Genomic DNA, 25,788 nt, shown 5'->3' with positions numbered 1-25,788 from the left:
TCAGGAACAAACATAATTAACTGAGATTTAATCTTTTTTGTGTTTCTAAAGGCCACCTCTTCATATTAATTGTAGACCGAGCAGTGTGTTATTTAGAAGGCTCATCTCCTTTCTGTTATCATCCTCTTTCCTTTTTTTTTACCCAACAGAGCTAGAAACACCTATATGACTCTACCCATTATTAAAATAATTTGTTTCTCTCCTTAAAATTTGTTAATTTACAGATTGGAGAAATCAATTCACCTTGTATTTGCTCTGTGACTTTTACAAAAAGCTCAAGGCAAAATGGAAGGTGCACTTGGGGAAAAAAAAAGAAAAACAAACAATCAAACAAAACTTTTTTTTTAAAAACTAATGTTAGTCTTACTTCCATCAATGAATCAGCAATTGAGAGTGTGGATTTCCTCTCTCTAATCCTTCTTCTGTCCATAATTCCAAACCTGTTACCAGACAGGAAATAAGATATTCCATGTTTGTTGTTGTTATTAGGTACCACTGAGTCGATTCCAACTCACAGCAACCCTACATACAACAGAATGAAACACTGCCCAATTCTGCATCATCCTCACAATCGTTGTTGTGCTTGAGCCCATCGTTGCAGCCACTGTGTCAATCCATCCTGCTGTTCCATTAGAGGAGATTAAAGTATTTCCATTATATATCATGTCATCTGCCCAGGCCAGAAGTAAAAACTGAAGAGTTGACATTAAATCTGGTTCTTGACAAGAGTTTCCCAAGCACCAAAGAGTGTGAATGGTTTTCCAGGCAGAAGGAATAACATATGCTGAAGTGGGAAAGCATTCATTCTGCAAAAGAGTCCACAGATATTTACTGAGCACATCCAATGTGCCAGAGATTGTATACTACACTGTATGTATAAACCAAAAAAAAAACCCACTGCCGTCTAGTTGATTCTGACTCATTAGTGATCCTATACAACAGAGTAGAACTGTCCCATAAGGTTTCCAAGCAGTGGCTGGTGGATTTGAACTACTGGCCTTTTCATTAGCAGCCAAGCTCTTAACCACTACACCACCAGGACTCCAGACTATATGTACTCGGAAATAAAATGGGGAGATAGATAAGTAAATCAATGCTAATAATATGGTGTGATCAGCACTCCAGAAGACTGCCTATAATTAAAGAGGAAGAGGGAAATCTAATTTCCAAGTAGGTGAATTGATTAGGCAACTCTGGCAAGGGGGTTAACATGTGAGTCAAGTACTAGAAGGGAAAGCAAGAATTGATAAGGTGATGAAGCAAGGCAAGAATAAGCCATGGAGAAGGAGGTTTCAATCAAACAGAATTTTTCATGGATTAAAATAACCCTTTTTTAAAACCAATCAAACAGAATTTTGGAGGAGGTACTAGAGTGGGGCAAGAATAAAAACAAGTTCATTGGTTGGCAGCAAGTTTCTTTAGTCCAGGAAATAAGTAATGATGGTCTGAATTAAAAGAGTGGTAATAGAAATATGGAGAAGGATATAGATTTTAAAAGTTAAGGGGGTAGAGTTAAAAAGTCTTGGTGATAGAGTGTACATGGGGTACAAGTAGATGGGAGATTCTAGGATGACTCCTGGGTTTCTGGTTTGGGCTCATGCTCAGAAAGGACATGTGACCATGTGGTGCCTGTGGGACATCCAAGAGGAAAAGTTGACTAAGCAATTGGGCTTGAGATGATAAGACAAATATCTACGGGCTACAGGAAGAACAGGGTACACTAAGGAGGCAGGAAAGAGAAAGGGCAAGGTTGGAAAACAGAACTGCAACTAGGAGATGGGGAGTCAGCTTGGATTTCAGGGGAAGAAAGTGTTTTGTGGGTAAGAGAAATAGATTGTACAGGAAGTATTAATTATCATGGGAAGAGATGACAGGTAGGGTGCACTGTTGAGCTATTGTAGGAGTGTCTAGGAGAAATAATCCAGACCTGAATGATCTCCATGACAATGAGGATAAGAGAAGAAAGCATATTTGAGAGATATTTAAGAGGTCAAATCAATAAAATTTATGGGGTTCATGAGGTCATGGAGTATTCTAAGGTTATACCAAGATTTTGGCTTAGGAGACTAAAAGGATGATGATATCTTAACAAAGATGAGGAGGAGGAGCAAGTGTGTGAGACTGGGCCAAAATGAATTTGAGATGCATGTGAAATATCAAGTAGAAAAGGCTGAGTATTCGGGGTTGGCAATCGCAGGAGGAGATAAGGATAAAAGAATCCTCCGCATATAGATGAAAAGTGAAGTCAGGGAGGGACTGTGAACAGAAGAGAGCCCCACAGATGTTCAGGGAGTTGATGGAGGAAGAGGAGCCTATCAAGGAACTGAAAAGACACGGGAGGAAAACGAGGAGACAGCCCAGAGAAGAGAGAGGAAAGAACGGAACTAACAGTGTCAAAAGCTGCAGAGCGGTCACATTAAGATACTATAGAAGGCCTGCTATATCGGACAATTAGAAGGCTTTGGTGACCTTTGGTGGAGCAGTTTTTGGGAGTGGTGAAGACAGAGGACTAAGTTCAGTTGGTTGAAGAATGAACAGAAGGTAAGGAAATGCAGACGCTGATCACAGTTTGGTAGTGAAGGAAGAAGGATGGGGTAATGAGCTAAGAAGTAGTTTGTACCATCTTAATTAATCCCATTTATAAACTGAAAGAAAGATGCTAGTGGGGAAGAAGAGATTGGAACCACAGGAAACACAGGAGGTAAAGGATGGAGTAAGAATCTAAAAGGCCTTAGAGAAGAGGGCAGACATTTAACTACAGGTAGACATATTTGCAGATGTGGGGTGCGTGGAGGATTAGTATTTCGAATGAAACATAGATTTTCTTTTAACCTCCCTAATTACCAACTAGTAATACATAATATCAATATTACATAATACATAATAGTATATGAAAAAATTAATTTGGATCCTAAAATGGCTACAAAAGATCTTGCCATACATTTCAGAGCCAAATATTAATGATATTTGGCAAATATGATAGTTTGGTTTACCCATGCCAGATAGCAAATATGCTTGATATGAACAAATAATTAATAGCTATGATTTCATAAGTCTGGTACATTTCCACCCTTTCTGATCATTTTCACTAATTAAAAAAAAAAAAATCCAAAAGATTAAACCATTTATAATATATTTTCCAAACTTTGTACATTAGCTTTCTCCAAACACAAGAGTATTAACTCTAGTAAACTCTGGAATGGCACACAGTTAGTTATTTGATTATGGGCATATTAAATATATATATGCTGGTACAACCATTTGTCTCTTCTACGTGCAAAAAAAAAAAAAAATGAAGCCAGTGTTGGAGAAAAATGAGCATGGGTAATAACTTCTTCTCAATCTTGAGAATAAATTCTTCTTCTCTCAACACCTATTATTTATTATGTATTTAAAAGATATTGTTAATTTAGTAATTAAAATTATAAAAATATATTATTTAAAAAAGATAAGCTATAACTTTTTATAGTATTACTTTAAAAATGATAACTTATTATAATACTGTCAAGTATATAAGATTCTCAATGCCAAATACAATGCCCATGGAAAGTTTTTTTAACTTAAAAAAAAATTTATTCAATGGGCAAAAGTAATGGAAGACTGATTTACTGATATATTTTTCTTGTAATACCATAAAATCTCAAGATTTAAAAAGCAGTGATAATTAATGAACGTGCCATCTATTCCCTCAGTTAATAAATACTGATTGAGCTCCTTGCAATGTGAAGTGAAGGAAGATATAAAGAGGTGTGATGGGCATGATCCCTGCCCTCAAGAGCCTTGCAGTGTTAACTGGGGTTTTAAGACATTTTGGAACCACATTAAATCATGGAGAAAATAATTCAAAAGCAACACTCAGTTACTTTCAGCTTCTGTGAAGCTATTTCAAGGATCAAGTGCATCTCAAAGTTAAAAGCAGAAAAAACATCTTTTTAGTTTATGCAAAAGAATTTTTTAAAAAATTTTAAAGGAGTAAAATTATCCAGAATTCCTCCTAATACCCTTATGAGAGAATAACATTCTTTAAACCTTTGTACTTTCACTGAAGAGAGAGAATGACTAATTCTCACTGTAACCCTTTAGTGTAAAACTAAATGAAGACAAGGGATGACTAATAAGCATCAGTTACAGACGGAGATTTAGAGCAGGAAACCGCTTCCACCCTTCCGCTCCCTGTATGTTTTTGCCTTTTGCATGATTAGTAGTAAGAATTTTGGCCTTGCTTTACTAGATGATCCAAGTGTGCACATGGTAAACAGAACAGCGCCTTCAATCTGGGGAAGTGCTCTTTAATGCTTGTAAAAGCAGAAAAGAAAACGAGTAACTTTCTAAAAAATCAAATGAACCCCCCTCTCTATTTTCTTCACGGCGATAAAACGCTCCACCTATACAGAGATAGCACTTGTGTTCTTTTCCTCTCACACCACAGCAGCACGTCTCCTCTTTCAGGTCACGTCTTTCACATAAAAGTGCTAAACTAATGCCGCTTAATGACAAATTAATGTCCATGAATAAAAAATACACCTCTAATAGCATAGAGTAATTTGCCATTACAATATCATCATTGGACATGCCCCTGGTTTAATACGATGTATTTAATTCATAACCTAATGAGTGATATATAAAAAGAGGGAGATGAACCCTGCAATTACATTTATGTGAGTCTGTCACCTTATTTGTAAAATCTTAGAGTCATTTACATTCAAATTAGAACAAATGAGTGATTTCACAAAGTGTGATGATAAATGACCACAGCAGCCCAAGACAAAACTGTATTTCCTGTGAGCACAGTAACAGTTTCCTATTATTTGTTAAGAATTACAATGCATATTGCCCAGTGTGGTGTGAATAATGACTGTTTTACTGATTAGGTCAGAAGACTAATATGTAGCAAAATAAATAATTTTTCTTCTCATTTTTTCTGATTTTTGCTTTAAATTAACTACTGAATTCTGGTGGATTCACACTGCCACCTGCTGCCTAGGAATAGATACTATAGAAGTTTGTTCCTATCAAAGAATATTTATTCACCACTTTGGTAGTTTTGTTCAAAAAGTCTACATAACGTCTTTTTTTTTTTCTCATCAGTACGTTTAAGTTCATATCGTAATGAAGACTGACACTTGGAGAACAGAAAGAACACTTGTTAAACAATAAAATATGCTATTTGAGAGAGGTGGTACAAAATGGTATAAACTTTTTTTTTTTAAGCTAACTACAACAAAAGACAACTTCAGTAATGCATGTGCTTCCTAATGCATCCTTTTCAGGGGATATAATACAAAATCCAGCAGCAGCAGCATTCATGTGTGTACAAGGCTGAAGCTGGTGGAGCTTCCACCAAGGGGTTCTCCTTAGACACGCTTTATAATGAGCACTGAAAGACAAAAGGAGGTATTATAGTAGGGGCTGGTGGTACAAATTATTAACACGCTTGGCTGCTCACTGAAAGGTTGGAGGCTTGAGTCCATCCAGAGGCACCTCAGAAGAAAGGCCTGGCAATCACTTTCAACAGATCAGTCACTGAAAAATCTAAGGTGCACAGGTCTACTCTGACACACATGGGGTTGCCGTGAGTTGGAATCAACTCGACAGCAACTGGTACTGGTACCCTTCCTAGCCTCTGGCAGAGAAACCAAGGAAATAATGGAAACTTGTGAACAACAAAACAATACCAGACATCTTAGTGAGGAGAATGGTTTCAGAAACTCCCAGTTGGAAAATGTACCAAACAAGGTTGGAGAATATATTAGTCTTGATTGATGGGACACAATACCTAGGTAAGTTTCAAGCACTGGAGATTTTTTATTTCAACAAAAATTTATTTTCATATACTCAACGAAAAGATCCAAGATGAAATTAAAAATCAGCTGAACAATAACACTAAAAAACAGTTAATAAAAGACTGTCAAAATACTCAAGCAGACTGATCCAGTCTGGGAATTTTATACTCCTGAGAGAAAGGCAGGGTGTCATGGATTGAATTATGTCCCTCCAAAAATGTGTGTATCAATTTGGCTGGGCCATGATTCCCAGTATTGTGTGGTTGTCCTCCATTTTGTGATTGTAATTTTATGTTAAACAGGATTAGGGTGGGATTGTAACACCCTTACTAATGTCACATCCCTGATCCAATGTAAAGGGAGTTTCCCTGGGGTGGGGCCTGCACCACCTTTTATCTTACAAGAGATAAAAGGAAAGGGAAGCAAGCGGAGAGTTAGGGATGTCATACCACCAAGAAAGCAGCGCAGGGATCACAACGCGTCCTTCGGACCTGAGGTTCCTGTGCTAAGATGCCCTCAGACCAAGAGAAGATTGATGAGAAGGCCAACAGAGAGGGAAAGCCTTCCACTGGAGACGAGGTCCTGAATTTGGACTTTCAGCTTACTTTACTGTGAAGAAATAAATTTCTCTTTGTTAAAGCCATCCACCTGTGGTATTTCTGTTACAGCAGCACTAGATGACTAAGACACAGGGAATATATTTTCAAAAGACTGAAGTAATGAAGACGCCTACATATGCAAGGTTTTGGTTCTGTAGTCAAAGTTTCCGTCTACAAGCTGAACATCTTGCAACCATCACAAATAGAAAGGAAAAGTTACATAGGAGAATAAAATGAAAACATACAGGTGAAAAGAAAGTGAAAGTTTCAACCACTGCTCAACCAGCCTCAATAATGGCAACTGTACACAAAACATATCTATACACAAGTTACAGTTTTGCCTCTGAAAAATAATGAACCACAAGAGTTAAATTCCAAAGTACACAAGTCACTTGGTGTCTCAACAACTTCATCTGATGGGGTCGGAGAAAATACTCATAAACTTTTGATCTTCATCTGGAATTCTCATTTACAGAAAATTATAGGTGTAGGTACACACACATGTACATACACAATATTTACAGTATGCATCATGATAATTAGCACCATAAGCAAACTTTTTGTCAACATACATCACTGATTATTATCTGCCTTGGAAAAAGTCAATCAGGTGATGAAGCTTAAAGCTCAAGCTGTAATATGTGATGTAGAAATGTCAAATAAAAATGATTTCAATTTCACGAGTCAAACATACACCTCCAAAGTCTTGTAACCTTTTTATGTTATTCCCATTTGCTACCTGCAGAAAAGGATTAAAAACAGCTTTCCCATACCACTCAACAATACTGACGGGAAAAGAAAGGAAAATAACACAAAAATAGCTAAATATTTACTCTTACGTGAAATGTGCTGAGATGACAATATAAATTTCATATACTGCATTTGAATTGCTACTTAGGTGAACATGGATGACATTCCTGCCACTGTCTCCTTAGAAAGCACTGGGTTCCCATTTCCCAGAGCTGCTGGGAAGATTAAATAAGATGATACAATAGAAAGAGCTTTGTAAACTACATAACGCTATTCAAGGGAGAACGGGTAACAGAAGTCAATGATTTGAACCACCAACCTTTTGGTTAGCAGCCCTCGCTCTTAACCACTGCACCACCAGGGCTCTATATTTAGAATTAGAGAGAATGATCAGAAAGGAAAAGAAAGAAATCATGCTGTAAAACAAATAGGATTTTTCTACTCACTAATATAACGCCACATGCACAAGAATAACATGAAATTGGGTAAATTTGTGATTGTTATCAAATTTATTTTTACTCTTGTTATAATGCTGTAATAAATGCAAGTTAAAAGTTATACTAGTGGGGGAAATGGAAGGATTCTAAAATAGGGAACTAGTACTTAACTATCTATAAAATAAAAGAACTAAGATGTCCCACATCTTCCCACCTAACCAAATAGTTTTCATCCCAAAAAAAAAAGATCTTTGTAATCAGAAGTCCTGTCACTCACCATGTATATATATCACCTCGAGCAAGCTGGGTACGCTTTGAGCCTCTGACTTTTCATCTATAAAAACGTGCAAAGTTGTTGTGAGGACTGAACGTGAACTGTTCGTGAATGCTCAATAGGTGCTCAGTGTATGGGAGTTTCTTTTCCTGTCTCCTCCGAAGCCTTTCCTGGCCATCCCAGCAAATCAGGGGAAGAAGGCACAGATCACTCATCACTTCTCTAGCATTTGCTGCCTGGGGTATCTATGCGGTAATTAATTATATATGACTTTGTCTTGTATTAGCTACTGTTACATCAATCGTGTATGACTATCCAACTTTTCATGCACTTGTACTTATTTCCCCAACCAGAAAAACCGCTCCAGACCAGAACCCTTCTCAGTGCCATCGCCCCAGGACCTGCCTGAGTACCGGGGACCTGGGGTGGGCAAGGAGGGTGGGGGGAAATGCCCACTTCCAGGACAGGACACAAAAGCTGCAGCTGCCCTCTTGCCTCTCAGCTTGTGTCCTGGAGAAATGTCCCACAGACCACAGCTTCTCCAGGTGGGCTAGGCTGGTGTTTTATCTGTCATTGGGTTCTGGCTGGTTGGGCATAGCTTACGACTGCAGGGGAGAGGAATGTGGTGGGTATATTACTAGCCAGACGCAAGCTCACATACCTGGATGAGATAGTGGGAACATAAATTGAGAAGCTCCAACAGCTGTAGGTGACTGCCAGCAGCTAACACATCCTGGATCACGCCTGGCTCCAACAAAATCTGTTTTGTTTTTTAATAAAAAGAAAATTATCAGTTCCATCAAAAGATTAATACTGCTTAACACATAAATATACTATACTATACTCAAATTTCTGCTCAACGTACTATATTTGAACTAATACAGCTCCTTAAACCAGAAGTCAGGCCTCTTCTTTTTCTTCAGATTAATGAGCTAAGGTGCTCACACCAACAGCTGAGTTCTCTCCTCACTGTATTTTCTGAGTCTCATTTCCTGTGTGTAAAGCTCTGCACTGAACCACTTATTTTTTGTAGGTGATATGAACATTTTCAAACAACAATACAAATACTTACAGTCTTAAAATTCAGCTTAGTTATTTTTGCAACCTGTTTCAATGTTACATCACAATCTATGATATAATCTTATAAAATATAAAACACTACATATTACTTTTTCAAAGTATATCTCAGAACTTTGCTTTTCAGTAGATCATAAAAACAGAATGGCTAATAGGTATTTTAGGGAAAGGGGGTTTCTGTTTCTTTTTGCAATGTGAGACCAGAGGCGACTATTACTCCTTTTTACTTCTAAATCCTCCAACAGTGAACTTTTTACCACAAACTTTAGTTTTTCTCTTCCTCAGTCTCAGGTTTTCTAACCCGTTCTATTTAAAATAAAGGCTACACAAATACAATTTTCAGAATGCAAAGACATCACAGAGAAGCAAAACCTTCCAATTATCCTGGTGATACTGATTATTCTTTTTTTTGGTTACGTCCAACTATCTGTCTACTTTTGCCATCTTTTGTGTTACTGAACACAGCTGGAAAAAAACATACAACCATGTTGACAAAATTCACTTTAAATGCATGATTGCCAGGCCTAAGTAGGCCTTTTGTGGTGCCCCAGCCATCCTGCCCTATTTCCTAAGCCCAGTGATTCCCAAAGTGTGGTCTGTGGACCAACAGCATGGGCATAACCTCGGAACTAGAGAAAAACGGCAAATCCTTGGGGCCCTCCCCAGACCTGCTAACTCAGAAACTTTCAGGGTACGGCCCAGCAATCGGTGTTTCAACAAACCTTCCACGTGGTTCTGATGCACAGGGAGTATGAGAGCCACTGACTTAGTCGATCACTCTACCATCTCTCACATTCTCCGTTGTTTTGTCCTCAAACCTCCAACTCCTCTCTCCTCACTCTCACCTCATGATTTTCAAAAGGCTCCCACCACCAGATCTACCAACCCACCTCCCTATATCTGAATCCATACATTGTGCTTTCCCCAGGACTCCACTTGCGCACTACATCCCAATCCCTTCTCCTTGCAGTTGTCCCCTCTCATTCCTGCATTTTCTTTTTCTACCGGATAATTCCTTTCAGCATACAAACAAGTTGTTCTAGCCCTTATCTCTAGAAATCGAAACCCCACCCCGATCCCATAGCTCCCTCCAGGTCCCTCCACGCACCCCTTCACGGCAAAAGTGCTCCGAAAAATTGTCCATACACACTGCCTCCATCTGCTGTACTCTGGTCTCTCTTGAGCCCACGCCTGTTGTGTTTTGTTCCCATGCTTCCACTAAAAATGCTCTTGTCTAGGTCACCAGTGACCTCCATGTTTGCAAAACCAGTGGCCATTTCTCAGTATTTACTCTTAACAACTCCACAGCAATTAGCAAAGTTGATCACTCTCTTCTTTGGAACAATTTCTTTTCTTGCTTCTGGGATAACACGTCCTCTAGGTTTTCTTTCTACTTCACTAGCCGCTCAATCTCAGTCTCCTTCCCAACCTCTAAGCTTTGGAGATGCCTAGAGCTCAGTTCCCAGAACTCTCCTCTCTCTATACTCACTCTGTGGATGATATCATGTAATCTCATGGCTTTAAAATGATCTATATACTGATGACACTTGAATTTGTTCTCTAGTCCCAACTTCAGCCCTTCAACTCCAGATTCTTGTTTTCAATAAGAATAAGTACATGCCTACTCAGCATCTCCACTTGGATGTCTAATGGGCATCTCAAACTGAACATGCCCCAAACCAAACTCTGGATCTTATCTACCAATTACCAAATATGCTCCTACTCCAATTCTACCATGTCAACACATAACAACTCTAATCTATCTGTTATTTAGGTTAAAGCCTGAGTCATCCTTGACTCCTCTTGTCTTTCTCACACCTCACATCTGATCCTTCAGTCACTCTTGTTGGCTCTACCTTCAAAATGGCTCCAGAATTCAACCACGGCTCATCCCTTTCATCAGTATCACTCTATTACAAGTGATTCTGTCTTCCTAGACTTACCGTAACAGCCTCCTAACTAGTTACACTGTTTTCTCCTTTGCCCTCTTGCACTACCTATCTCCAAGAATAACGGCCAAACTGGCCCTTTAAAAACATAAATGAAATCATGTCACCGCTTTATTCAAAACTCTCCAATGACTTACCAGCTCACTGAAAACAAAAGCCAAAGTCTTTGCTACAACCTCAAAGGTCCCCCCATAGCCTCTCTGACCACCACAACCAGCTTTCTTGCTGTTGTTGCTTAAATATGTGGAGCACCTCAGTACTTAGAACTAGTTGTTTTTTCTGCCTGGATTTCTCTTCCTCAAGATATCAGTGTTGTTCATGCCCTCACATTCTTTGGGCCTTTCCTCAAATATCATCTAATCTGAGAAGCCTTCCCTGACCATCCTATGTAAACAGTACCCTACTCCTTATCGCCCCTCATTCCCTATGTCCTTACTCAGTTTTATTCTTCTTCGTAACACTTACCACCTCTTGATATATTACATACTCGCCTGTTTGATTATTTTCTGTTTTTTTTCACTCACTAGGACATAAGTTCCAGGAGAGCAGGGACTTGGTCTATTTTGTATCCCCAGCACTTAGAACAATGCCCAGCATATAGCTTTCATTCAATATTGATGAATTTATTTAATAATAAATTAAATGAGTTATATTTGTCTATAATTCCGTAAGATGCACTGTCAACAATCTTCTATAAGATGGATTGACACAATAGCTGCAACAATAGGCTCAAACGTACCAACAATTGTGAGGATGGTGCAGAACTAGGCAACATTTTGTTCTGTTATACATGAGGAGCTGACTCAACAGCAACTAACAACCACATATTTGTCTACACGTATATATTTCTGTAATTCAGAATTAATTTTATTAATTAAATTGATTATTAATTTAACATATGAGGAAAGAGGAAAAGGGACTATAAATTATATTTCTGAACTAGTGAAGTGTAAAACTTAAGCAAATGTAGCAAAACCACCAACGCTCACTCTTACTCTAAAAAGTCTTTATAGCTCCTTTTCCTTCTACTTAGGAGAAACCTGAATTTCTCCAGCTCCTCTAGGAGGGAGGCTTTGACTGACATTCAGAAAATGAGTGCAGCTGCCTTCACAGGAGCCAGGATGTAGTACTTCCTTGCAGGGGAGGCATGGCCTAAGGCAGAGAATGGGAATAGATGGATTAGAAAGGTTAGTTTTAGCCTTTAAATCCTGTCAGTTGCGCTCATTTCACACAACTGGCATTCATGATAACCTCCGAGGCTCAGTAATGCCAAACACAAGAACAGATATCACAGAGAGACAAGATGAATATTCTGCAGCATGTGTAACACGTCCAGCAGGCTCACTTTGAGAAACATTCACACTAGAAACCCATACTGGGATTGTTTTTGTCTTAGCACAGAAAATCCCTATGTGCTTTGAACAGGAACGGTTTGGAAGAAGAAACCCAACCAGGACAGCTAGTTCTTGCTCATGGAAACAGGACCAGTGTCTGCAAGCCCCACTTGCACTTGAGTCCTTTAAATTCAGCTCTGTTGATCTCTGGTGGCCAGTGGTTCTCACATACTTTCCAGAGAATTTGTGCCTGGGCAGGAATACAAACAGGTTCAATCTCCTCACCATTTGCAAGATGGTGAATTTATTTATCACCTGGAGGCAGTGGTGGTTCAAAGGTAGAATTCTCTCCTTCCAGGCAGGTGACCCACTTTCAGTTCTTGGCCGATATACCTCAGGGGCAGCCATCACTCATCGGTGAAGGCTTGTGTGTTGTTATGATGCTGAACAGGTTTAGTCCAGACTGAGATGGAATAGGAAGAAAGGCCTTGTGATCTACTTCTGAAAACCAGCCAATGAAAACCCCATGGATCACAATGGTTTGATGGCCATCAGTCGGGGGCTGACTCAAAGGCAGCTAACAAGGACATACATCACTTGTCTGGAAGAATTGGCCAAAAGTATAGCCTTCTGTAGAAGGAAGCAATCTCAAACACCCACATTTATGGGGAACAACGAAGACAACTAAATGTAAGTGCTGCAAGCATTTGTTGGTTATATCTAGGCCTTGAAGAAACTCATACCCATGTGGTCTGGCATTCAAAGCAGGACAGACAGGAAGGGAGGGTGACCCCGAAGACCCAGATGCAGGGTGCAGCGGGAGCTAATGTTGGTGGCTTGAGATGTCCAATCACTCATCGAACTGAAAGGGCATAAACAGTGGACAAGTCAAGAGGTTTTAATAACAAAGGATAGTAAGAAAATGCAGGATGTATGAAGTCAGGCGGTCCAGAATCCAGTGGAGAAGGTGAAAACCCTTAAAGAGGCCAAACTAGGCCAGTCATTGCCTCTTTCCTCAACAAGCTTTACCTGCTTGGGTGGAGGCAGACCTGGGGTTTCTCCAGATTTGACAAAAGGGCTTTGATACAATCAGGAGCCAGCTTAACATGGGGCAAGAGCTCGTCTTGTCCACAGGGTCATCTGTAGGGAGTATTCTCTCCCCACCACACACCACACCTGACCTCCTGGTGACACAATACAGGGCTACACTTGAAAGAGAGAAGCTGGACACAACAACGTCATCACCTAGCTGGGAACGTGACATCCTCATCACCTGGGTCAGGCCCAGGCACCCCTCTGCAGCTTGTGGCAGGACAAGGTCATTTGAAATGAAGAGAATCCACAGCTGATCCCACCCCAAAGGCTGACGCTCTGCACTCATCTTTGGCCAGACAGGAATAAGAACTGGGGTCAGTGTGGCACTGGGTAGTGTGACAAAGTAATAGGAATAAATCCATAACTGTGGTAGAAAGTGGTGGTCTTTAAAGATGTCCAGTGAGAGTTGTTGAATCAGAAGTCATTCATAAAACAGTCCAATTGCCCTGCTGGTAGCCGTCAACTCTTGAATACTCCGTCTAAATATGTCCTCTGCCCACTAATCCAAGCAGGCAGTTAGTGGACAGTGTAATAATATGCATGATCTCTAAGGAAGCCCCTCCAAACTGGAATAGGACTGGGGCTCCTGGTTCCAGCAATATATTCAGGCAAGAGTCATGAAGGAAGAGGGGTTATAGAGCTTGAGGTAAGATTCTGCACAGAGCATGATGAGCTGGATCACCCTGGCCAGAGCCCAGAGCACACCTGCAGAGGCCCTGGGCATGGGGATCAGAGACAGCACACCTCCCCACAAGACTTCTCTGCCCTTACTTCTTCAGCTTATCTTCACAAATCACCGTGCATCCATTCTCTCAATTCTGTTTTGTTATTTTCCCTCTTACTTTACCATGCTGTTTGGATTAGCTGCTGATAGGGACTGTCCTAAACAGCCACGAAAAGCCTGATTGTGATCTTTTCTCTGCCTATGAATCAGTAAGTTGGCATCTTCAGAAAATTTTTTATCTTCAACTCTTCAAGGCTATGTTCCTAATTTCTTGCTTTAGGAGACTTTTAAATTACGTACTTCTGGGTTTGTGGATAAAGCAGACTGAAGGAGTTGAAGATGGTAAAGGCAGACAACTAAGGTCTTTATGAAACACACACACAGACACACACATGTGCCCACACAAACACAAGCACATGTGCAACTGCAAGTTAAAAGTAGTCTCTGGGTGGCACCAACGGTGAAGTGCTCGACTTAAGGTGGTAGTCTGAACCCAATCAAAGGTACCTCGGAAGAAAGACCTGGCGATTTGCTTCCAAAAGGTAACAGCCTTGAAAACCCTAAGAAGCAGTTCTACGGGGTCACCATGCGTCAGAATCCACTTGATGGCAACTAACAACGACAATAACAATATCATTTATAAGAATATTTTAAAATTAAAACATTTTCTCTCTTTATACTTTGTTTATTTGGGATTGTTTCTTCTGTATAGTATAGCAAAATGGCAAATTATCACAAATTTAGAACTTATAAACTGTCAAGCAAGTACACTACAACAGCAGAAATAAATTTTAAATGATCAAATCTTCAAGAACCATCAGACCTTTTGCATAAGGTTTTTCTTGGGAGACTTATAGACAGAAAATCTAACTATGAGAAACTGCTTTGCATTTAGTTTCTGCTTCACAACTATTACACCAGGGCGTTTTTTTCCCACAAGGTGGCGCCCACGTTCAAGGCAAAAAGATTTTCTAAGTTACTCATATACCTCTATAACTTCCAACTGAAGTTTATTTCTTAAAAAGAAAAAAATAATAATTCAAGTAAGGATAATAGAATATATAACTTATATTTTCTAAATTTCTCTATCATACTTGGAAATGTTTATCAATATTCCTGAAGTGCTCCATCTAAGCCATACTGATTAGAATTTAGCAGTTTTCCACAAATCAGGTGCAAATTTGAGGATGGGGTTGAAATTTTTTAGCCTTGTATTCAGAAACCTTCATGACATGGTCCCATCCTACTTTTTAAAGTTTATTTCCAACCAGTCAACCTTACGGTCCCTTTGGTGAAACCAGCAGCTCACTGTTCTCCACAGTCAGGCGTCATTTCTTTTTTTCTCTACCTTAAATGCCCCCCTACTTATCTCCCCCATCGCCATATGTCAAAATTCTGGCCATTCTTCAAGATCCAACTCAAAGTCCACTTCCTATACAAATCCCTTCCCCAACGTCCAGTTGAAATTAATCTCCCAAGCCTCCAAACTGCCACAGATGTCTGCTGAATTAAGCCGATGGGCTCTGAAGTCACATTGCCTTAGTACAAATCCTGGCTCCTATACTTGTTAGCAGAATGAGCCTGGGAAAACTACTCAGTTCTGTGTGCTTCAGTGTCCTCATCTGTACAATGAAAATACTTCCCACACAAGACTCTCTAAGGAACAAATGAGAAAATACATTATAATTATAATTATGTATGGCTACATGTTACGAAGTAGTCCAAACAAGGATGGGTTTTTCTCACAAAAGGTAGATGAAGCAGCCTGGACTGCCAAGAAACCAGGGTTCTTGTGTTTTCTGCTTGGTCAATCTTGGCCCATGGTTATGGTCACAAAATGGTGGCCATATCTTCAGGCATTGCTGTTGAATTCAACAAAAGAGAGAGAACAAAGAACAAAAAGCATACGCCAGCTGAGTCTGTCATTATTTATCAGAAAAACAGTAGAGTTCCTGAAAATCCTGCCACAGACTTTCATTTGCATCTCATTGGCCAGTCTACATCATGAGGCTACCTACAGCTGCAAAAAAGCCTGGGAAACTGAGTTTTTATGGCTAGGTGCACTATTGCCCCAGATCAAAATGGATATTGGGTAGGCAATTAAAGAGGTCATGCACTTAGCTTAGTATCTGTTTACAGTAAGTCCTCAATAAATGTTAGCTATTATCTATTCCTTTTTTATACAACTAGGTGCTTTTGCTTTAAATAGTTATACGTGTCTATCTTATCTCATGCCTTAACTCTGAAACCTTGATAGTAGGGTTCATCCTGTTTCATGTTCATTGCTGCTGAGCATCTTGGAAGAATAACTCTAATGCAGCAGTTATAGAATTATTTAAAAAAGAAATTCATGGGTATGAAAGAGAGAGTTCTGGGGAAAATGTTAGAAGATGTCAAAAGCCTCCTTAGGGAGCCTGATCACCTGCTATTCCTCATTAGGGGTTATCTAACTGAAGGAGTCGGAATAAAAGGACGCAACAGACATTTCAACTGACAGCTGTAACAGTACACCAAAGTAAAGGCAATCTTTGGGTTAGCTGTTATATACAGTAAATTTGTGACTCAGTTTATTGATTCCTTAAGCTACAGATTTGTCAGGTGGCTCTCTTCCACACATAGTCCACTTGTATAAATTTCTAAAAGATCTTTATATCAAACATTAAAAAAACTAATTTATTTTCAATCTATGAAAAAAGCAATCACCTTTTCCAACTATTAGAATATGAAAAAAGAGAAAATCATATTTAATTTCCAAATATCTTAAAAGAAAGTTAAAAACCACAATGGTAAAACAATCATAAAAATCCTAGTAAAATAGAAAGGCATGAGAATCACTATGAGATTCTAGTATTTGCCTCCACAAGCTTTCACATTCTCACCTGGTTCATTTGAGATTTCTAAGGTTACAAACACATAGCCTTCTCCAAGACGCCACGAAAATACCTTAATATAGATAAGGACACAAATATTACATTACCAGGAAAACTACATGCTGCTCAGCAGCTATTTCCTTTACTACCATAATGCAGTTTAGAGAAGGGTTTTTCAGTCTATAGATTCTGCTACTTTCCTATTTTAGGGCATGCAATAAGGTGACGGATATTTAGTCCACTTGGTCCTTTCATATTGTATGAGCAAACCTCCTTTTCTTTTGGTCCCTTCTGCGTTAACATGATTCTTGCATTTCAAAGCTCTGAGATTTAATAATTCTGTCAGCTAGTGATTTCCAACATAGTTGTCTTCATTATGTTTAAATTAATAAAATGCGTTATTTAACAAAATGTAAGGATAAATTATATAGACTTCTATTACCTAAGAAAAAATGAGGCTTAATTATTTGAAAACACAGAACAAGTTTTTGATAGGTTCTAACTAAGAGAAAGAGTCAGTCCTAGCAATTAAAATATAATGAAACATGAAGGACATTACAGGGCATAAGAAAAGCCAAATTAATTATTAAGACTTACTTGTATAACCAGCACTCTTTCAAGTGTGATGAAGACGGGGATTTTTTTTTACCATAGTGCTTTAGTTTCTTTCAACGCTAGCATGACCAAAACGAAAATGTTACTTTAAAATACTGCCACCTGAAGATGGAAGGTCTCTGAGAGAATGAATAGAGCTGGAGATCTGTGAGTGTAAAAATTACAGCCTAGGAAACTCTGTGGGGCAGTTCTACTCTGTCATATAGGGTCGCTGTGAGTCAGAATAGGCTCAATGGCATACAGCAACAACACTGTGTCAAGGCCCCTACGTGGCGCAAATGGTTTGCTCTCAACCGCTAACCTAAAGGCTGGCAGTTGGAACTCACCCAGCGTTACTGAGGAAGATAAGCCTGGCAATCTGCTTCTGTTAAGATGGTTGTTGGTGTTTTTAGGGGTTATCGAGTTGGTTGTGCCACTAGGGCTCCTTCTGTAAAGATTACAGCCAAGAAAACCCTATGGAGCAGTGCTATTCTGCAACACGTGGGATGGTTGTGAGTCGGAATCGACTTCATGGCAACTAACAATGGCGATAACAGCAACACTATTGCGTCACTGCTAGGTGCTCAAGTACAGAGAAGAAAGGAGTCAAATGGGATTCTTATGCTGTGGTGTAATTAATGCTAAGACAGCGCTGGGCACAAGGTGCTATAGGAGCACTTGGCTGGGGATGTCTAATTTCACTGAAGGAAGCTGCAACATAATTCTTCAGATGAAAAATTATGTCATTAATATCCAATTCCATGTTCATCTGGAGTATTCCTGGCATTTGCTTTATAAGGCTTTGTATGCTTTTATTTGCTTTATACGACTCTAAAGTCTGCTATAGGAACTTGGGCAAGTCAATGACACGTTTGTTTTCAATGTCCACTTATAAAAAATGGGAGACTACTGCTATCTATCTTCATAGAGCTTGTGCAAGGATAAAAGGAGATAATCCATGTAAAATCTTTAGAACAATGCTTGGCATGTTTTACAGGGCAAAAAAAATGCAGCTATTATGTCACTGTTGCTGATTCCATGAAAAAGTAAATCCACTTCACAGGTAATAACCCTTATTTCTTGCATCTGCCTACTGTCTACTATGTACCAGGTACCATGCTGGGCACTTCCATACGTTTTCTCTTCTTTTACACAATTCTACCTTGCAAGCTAAATATTATTACCATGTGACATATGAGGAAACTAAGGGTATAGATATTCATCCACTCAATCAACAATTTTTTTCTGAGTTCCTACAGTGTGCCAGCAACCTTTCCAGGTACTCTGGATATGGCCGTGAACAAGACAAACAAGTTTACCTTTGCCATGGTACTTACAGTCTAAATTTTGACCAACTGGGTAGACTGTGGTGCCATCAACTGACAAGAGTAAAACAAAGAAACAGGTTTAGAGGGAAGATCAAAAGTTCCATTTTAGGATGGAACTGTTAAATTTGTGATGCCTATTAGTCATACAAACAGAGAAAAGTCAAGTAGACAGATAAATATGAGTCTAGTTGATAAACTACAGACCATAATCTGTCTGCTATCGTATAGCCCAAGAGCTGAGAAAAAAACAAAAAACAAGCAAATCAAAAGAAGAATAATTTGTTGTGACATGTAAAAATTATATGGAATTAAAATTTCATTGTCCATAAATAAAGTATTTTTGGAACACAGCCAAGTTCATTCATTTATGTATTTGTCTTTGGCTACTTTCTTGCTACAACAGCAGAGTTGAGTAGTTGCAACAGAGACTTTATGTGGCTTACAAAACCAAAAATATTTAAATCTGCTCCTGTAGAAGATGTTTGCTGACACCTCTTCTAGAATGCAGGTGGGGGTTGGGAGTCAATAGCACAGAGATCCTAACAAGTATCATGGCTCTGATAAATGCAATGGTGTGTTAATCTGGTATTTCCAAACACGGTTTAATGAGAAGAAATTCACTGTGCATTTTTTTCCCATCAGTACAGACATAACACATAGTACGTACTCATTAAGCAGTTGTTAAATTAATGAATCAACTCTTGAGAACAGAATAAAATATAAATGAATGGTTTTTATGCAGCATAAAAAAGAAAATATCCATGAATTAACTTAGTACATTCAATGCATTTTCAAAATATTCTTTCAGTTGAATATTTCATCATTATTCTACTCCAGTGGAATATCTACTTGTGATATAAATCTTTTCAAATGCTATTTGCCCAATTATGTTTTTAACTTGATATTAACAATAAAGACCACATATGTTTGCTACCAGTTTGTTTTCCTTCTAGAATTCTTATATTTAGAATTATAATACTCCCATATACTACGTACTGCTTCATACAAATTCTAAATGCTTCCAGCAGAGGGCTCAAGAAACCTATTTTAAATAAAAAAAGGGAAGAAACTCACTGTCCAATAATAGATATTGTAAAACTCTTTCAGAAGGCAATTTCCATAAACAAATATGTTCCTCCTCTCAATCAAGTAATGATTTATAAATTTACTTTAAAATAATCCAAAAAAAGGAAAAAGCTGGATGTACAACAAGGTGACATGCTTTATATACTATGTAGTTATGGGTAAATGTATTTCTATCTTATCTAATTCCAGAAAATAAATGGCAGTAAATTATAATTACAAAAATTTACATAAATTTATATAGTCATATAGGTAAAGGATAGAAGAAAACAGAAAAATAGCATGTAAGTAATATGTAAGTAAGTGAAAAGTTGGGTGAATATGTTTTTCACTTTTTTCTTATTTATATTTGTATAATCACAGGTGATGGTTTCTCAATTTAAAGATAAACAAATATGATTTTTACAAAATTTGCATGCCCCTTATCTTCTGGGCTGAAACTAAAGATGGAAAAATTTAGGAAGCAAAGGGAATGATTTATATGTGGAACAACCTGGGAATCTGAAGGCACTTTATTTTAATAGGCAGTGCTAAGGGGTGTATTACCCTTTATTTGTGCCTACAATTAACATTAAGGTCCCTCTGGGATTCTAAAAGCTTTTAGAGATTTCATATATTTTTACCAACTTTATTTATTTACTTATACTCCACCTCATTTCAAAAAAGACCTGAGGCATTAATAGTAGCATTTAAAAATTAGGAACATAACTAACTCAAGGTAAGAGAAAATAAGAACCAAAAAGTAAAATGAGGTCAGGAGTGTGTGTGTGTGTGTGTGTGTGTGTGTGTGTGTGTGTGTGTGTGTTTGTGTGTGTACTCATAATTATCAAAAGTGGGCCAAAAATGAGGCCCTAAGCTTCTTGGGGAGCCCTGGTGACACAGTGGTTAAGAGCTATGGCTGTTAACCAAAAGGTCAGCAGTTCGAATCCACCAGCCGCTACTTGGAAACCCTATGGGGCAGTTGTAATCTGTCCTATAGGGCGGCTATGAGTTAGAATCGACACGACAACAATAGGTTTGGTTTTGGTTTTTGGTTAAGCTTCCTAGCATCAAAACTATTATATATGTATGTCATGGATTGAATTATGTCCCCCAAAAAATGTGTGTATCAATTTGGCTAGGCCATGATTCCCAGTATTCTGTGGTTGTCCTCCATTTTGTGATTGTAATTTTATGTTAAAGAGGATTAGGATGGGATTGTAGCACCCTTACTAAGGTCACATCCCTGATCCAATGTAAAGGGAGTTTTCCAGGGGTGTGGCCTGCACCACCTTTTATCTTACAAGAGATAAAAGGAAAGGGACACAAGCAGAGAGGGGGAAATCTCATACCACCAAGAAAGCAGTGCTGGGAGCAGAACATCCTTTGGACCCTGGGTCCCTGCCTGGAGAAGCTCCTAGTCTGGGGGAAGACTGATGAGAGCCAACAGAGAGAGAAAGCCTTCCCCTTGAGGTGACGCCCTGAAATTTGGACTTCTAGCCTACTTCACTGTGAAGAAATAAATTTCTCTTTGTTAACGCCATACTTGTAGTATTTCTGTTATAGCAGCACTAGATGATCAAGACTATGTATATACATAAAACCCAATACAAGATAAAAATGTGTAAATACTAAAGAGAATCCTAGCTTCTCCAGGCCCTGAGATCTAACGGAAATTTTCCCATGGATATTAAGAGGGTCATTAAATTGTCTGCTTGGTGACATTTTCAATAACATCAAAAGTAATATACTTTATTGAGCACTGCATAAAAAGTAAAAGCTATAATGAGACTATTAAAAACCCAGATATTCGGTTTTCTGATTTTCTGGCTCTATCCAGGTATAAAATTTAGAATATCCTGATTAGTGGTTCTCAATGGAGACAGTACCACCGTTCTAGAAGGCAATCTGGAAATTCCTGTGGGCGTTTTTGCTTGTGTGTGTGTCAGGGGAAGTACTACTGGCATTTATTTGACACTGGCCAGGGATGCTAGATACCATGCAGTGCACAAGACAATCACTAACCACGAAGGATAAACTTGTTTATAAAAAGCTAAGCCCAGAACTTACTCTGTTTTACATGTAAATACACACACACAAATATATACTGAAACCTATGAGAGCTGGAACTCGATGGAACTGCTTCGTTTTTCCAGGTATCGCAAGTTTTCTGCCTTTGACAGGATGCAATCTTAATATCACTCATTTTAGTGGAAACTGTGAGCTTTCCTTCTCTGACAGGTTTCCACCTTACACAAGTTCTGGCTTTCACAGGTTTTACTGTGTGTATATATATATTTGTTGGTTGTTGTTCAGGGTCAAGTTACACTAAATTTTCCAGGAATGCTACCACCATAAAAGCCAAGAGAAGACTGCTTGTTGCTTTCTTTGGTTTGGAATTTTACTAAGAGTTGTTCACCATTTTAGAAAATCATGTCACCTAGGACATGAGCTTGTGCTGTTTGAGTCACTAGCACTGCATACCTCCATCAGTCTGCACCTGAATGCAACTGTCCCAGTCATGGTGATTCTACCTATAGGCACAGACATGTGACTACTTCATTACATCTTCTAGAAGAGTAGTGCCCCATTACGTACAGACTGAAATATGTATTTCATTATATGATACTATAGATCACAACTAGGGCATTTATCGATTTTTACAGTAATTTGTGTAGGTAAGTTAAATCAGCTAAGAATTTAATTTCAGGATAATAAAGGTGGCTTTATAAGAAGACGCCTTACAGATCTGATGAGGTCAAGAACCACCAAGTCAGATGGTGGTTCTTCTATGTGAGAATTCTTTTATGTGTATAATTTCTCCCAAGTGAACTTTAGTAAGAGCTGTTCAGCTAACAAGATGAAACTAGAGTGCAATTGTTCCCTTTTGCTAAACAGGGAAAAAGTTCACTTTAAAAATCTTTCAATAAGCTAACATCTTCGTATGTAAATTAAGAAGCTAACCAGACTCTACACTAAACAATGGTGAACTTTTCTCCACTCAGAGGTAGCTGGAAGAAGAGCCTGAAAGAAGGGTCAAAATTTTCGTAGAAATTGTTCTGAGTGCAACACTCAGGAATTCCACCAATCAAGACAGAACTGCTGAGGAACATTTCAAAACAGGAGTTACTGCTCACTCACTATGGCAAGGAAAAAATTCTCAGAAGTACACTGTGAATTAAAAATTTTTGCCAATGCAACTTCCTGCTGGAACATTCAAGAGAAGCAAGTGTGCAGAAGTGCAAAACCCACCCTGAGTTAACCAAATGGGTTGACTTACTGTTTCGAGTTGCTGGACATGAGCCACTTCTACTTAGGAGGAAGTCTGCCAGAGCAGGACTGATTGTTTATTGCCCAGCTTATAGCAATAAAACCATTATCAAGACAAAGAAAATACTTCTCTTCCTATTCTCTATACTGGCAGTAGGGTGGGGGTGGGAGGTAGAGAGAATGAAAGAAGAGAGGAGGAAAAAGAAGGGCAACACATCCACCTCGTTTGAATAAAATTTCATATAATGAAGATGACGTTAAAACACATAGCGGCCACACTCTTCCTTGACATTCAATATTTTCTTAGATATCCAGGGATGCTCACAGTGCTACCAGTCTGCAGGTTCTGTACCTGTGAGTTCACCTTGGCCCACTGCTGGGTTTCTCAGCACAGAATCTGTGCCAAGAAAGATATAGAAATGCTGAAGCATATTGTTCAAACCACATTTTGTTTTAATTAGGGGACTGAGTCTAGTAATGGCCTGAAGATAAATACCTATGCCTAAAATGTGATTATTACTTAATTAGAATGTAGACTGATGTAAGACAGCCTGACTCCATTTTTGATGTTTGACTGCTGACAGTTCTTAAGCCCCACTACTCCCTCTTCCTGTCTTACCCCACAACTGGGAAAACCCAATTGTTCCCTCCTTTGGTGCCCCTGCCTGCAGGAGAGAACCCTCACACCAGCCCCACCCCCTAACTACAATAAAAGCCAAATTCAGTCACCTCTCCTTGCTCTCTCAAGTTATTTTTGATCCTGTCTGGGAGCTGTCCTGCTGTCTCCAGAAAACTCATTATGTGAAAAATAAATCTTCCCATACTCTCTTGGTGTGTGTGTGTTGTCATCAGTCTCAACATCCGAACCAAACTGGGGGTGAGGGGTGGGTGGGGTACCCTGTTACTGTGTGGTGACTATTAAAAAAAAATTAATTGCCATTAAGTCAATTCCAACTCATCGCAACCCTATAAGAAGGAGTAAAACTGCCCTATAGGGTTCCCAAGGAGAGCTGGTGGATTCAAACTGCCAACCTTTTGGTTAGCAGCCGAGCTCTTAACCACTGCACCACCAGGGCTCCAGTGACTAAAAGATAACCAAAAAATAAAAATAAAAATAAGACTTACAATCTGTTAAGGAAAGACCACGATACATTTTTTTAAAAAATCAAAATATCAGTTTTATCACCAGATCAGAACACCGAACTCAGAAGTGCGGTCACAATGACTCTTCCTCGCACAGTTGATATTTTTGGTGCTGGTTTGCTGAACAAAGGGCTCTATAATTCTTGGAGTATAGGCTGCACTCTGAGTACATTCTGACAAGACAGCACGCACAACTTTAATAAGGGAGAATAGGCTGGTACAAAGTTAGAGACTATCATTTAGAACTGTCCCTGCTCTATGGGTAGGAGGCCCTCCCACATGACTTCACTTTGTCTGCATTGACTGTTCAACATGAGGAAGAGACAAGCCTTATGCTCAGTGAAGTTGTTCTTGGGTCCTCAGGTGAGAAAAGTAAGCTTCCAGGCATTAGTCAGAACGTGGACTTCTAAAATCTCCCTTATTTTTTCCCAATACATGACTAGCTCCCCAACCTGTCCTCCTTATCACTTTTAACCACCAAACCATGTCAAGGATTATTATTTTACTTGACATTTTGGGAAATCACAAAAATTCCATTTGGCATCTGGCCTCCAGTAACCATAGGTAAGGTTCCTTTCGTGGATCGAGACTTTCTATAAAAATATGTATGAATGTGATACATGTAACGTCATCACCCCAAAATAGGAAGCGGAGAAATCTGCTTGCCTGTTTGTTTTAAATAATCCACTGATAAAAGTGAAAATCTCTCCAAAGGCAAATAACAAAAGATCCAAGAAAGTTAAAAAAAAAAAAAAAAATCACTATTGAAATTAAAAAGTTCCTCCCTTATTTCACTCTTAAACTTGCTGTATCAACAGTACAATTATGGGCTCTGACACAGCCTTGACAAGCATTAAGGTGAAAAGAAAATGATTATTTTCTGCACTATTCAAAATAATCTTCCTGAGAATGTGGATTTCAGACTGGGCCCTCCAGTGCCTCGGGCTGAAAAGATGCTGCAGTTAAAAAAACTAAACCACCAAATAGTCTTAAAATTGCTCCAAGAGAAGCATTTAAGAAAAATTTCTCCCCAATTTGTTCCATGTGTTACCATTTAGCTCAACCAGGTTATATTTATAAGTAAATTTGATGGGGACTTTTTCAATATGAAGTGACACTTCTATCCCTGAAGGGATGGTCCATGGGAAAGCAGTTCCAATTAAGACTCCTGTCACTCTGCTGCCAGGCCTGATGCTCAGGTCTCCAGAGAAAAGTGTTCTGCTGTGGAGAATAAATACATTTTCAACGATCATCAAAATGGAAAGCTACAGTGTCAGCCTTCTCAGGGCAGAAGAAGAGGAAATCATGTCAGCTTATCAGGGAAACAAATGAGAGTCAGAAAGAAAAAGTTTACTATGTAAGAGCATGGGAATTAAGGGGCAATTTCCTTTAGTTTTCTAACCACATATTTTTTTTTTTTTTTAATATTTTATTGTACTTCAGGTGAAGGCTTACAGAACAGATAGTTTCTCATGTAACAGTAACACACATGCTGTTTT

The 25,788-nt window shown here is 38.8% G+C and overlaps 1 protein-coding gene across 11 annotated transcripts in view; it reads right to left on the bottom strand.

Moving 5' to 3' along the window:
- Window positions 1–25,788, bottom strand: part of KLHL32 (kelch like family member 32) — a 225,724-nt gene that overhangs the window by 86,049 nt on the left and 113,887 nt on the right. For 9 of the 11 annotated variants that reach the window (XM_004372408.2, XM_023727567.1, XM_023727569.1 and 6 more), the window contains one exon: window positions 8,505–8,603. The exons of the other annotated variants lie outside the window; for them this stretch is intronic. In XM_004372408.2, the coding sequence (XP_004372465.1) occupies window positions 8,505–8,603 (99 nt within the window). The remainder of the gene's footprint in view (window positions 1–8,504; window positions 8,604–25,788) is intronic. 11 annotated transcript variants of the gene reach the window in all.

This window comes from Trichechus manatus, unplaced genomic scaffold (assembly GCF_000243295.1).
Source record: "Trichechus manatus latirostris isolate Lorelei unplaced genomic scaffold, TriManLat1.0 scaffold00017, whole genome shotgun sequence".
Classification (NCBI taxonomy): Eukaryota; Metazoa; Chordata; class Mammalia; order Sirenia; family Trichechidae; genus Trichechus; species Trichechus manatus.
The sequence above is the reverse complement of the archived record's forward strand: the minus strand, read 5'-3'. Positions and strand labels throughout refer to the sequence as shown.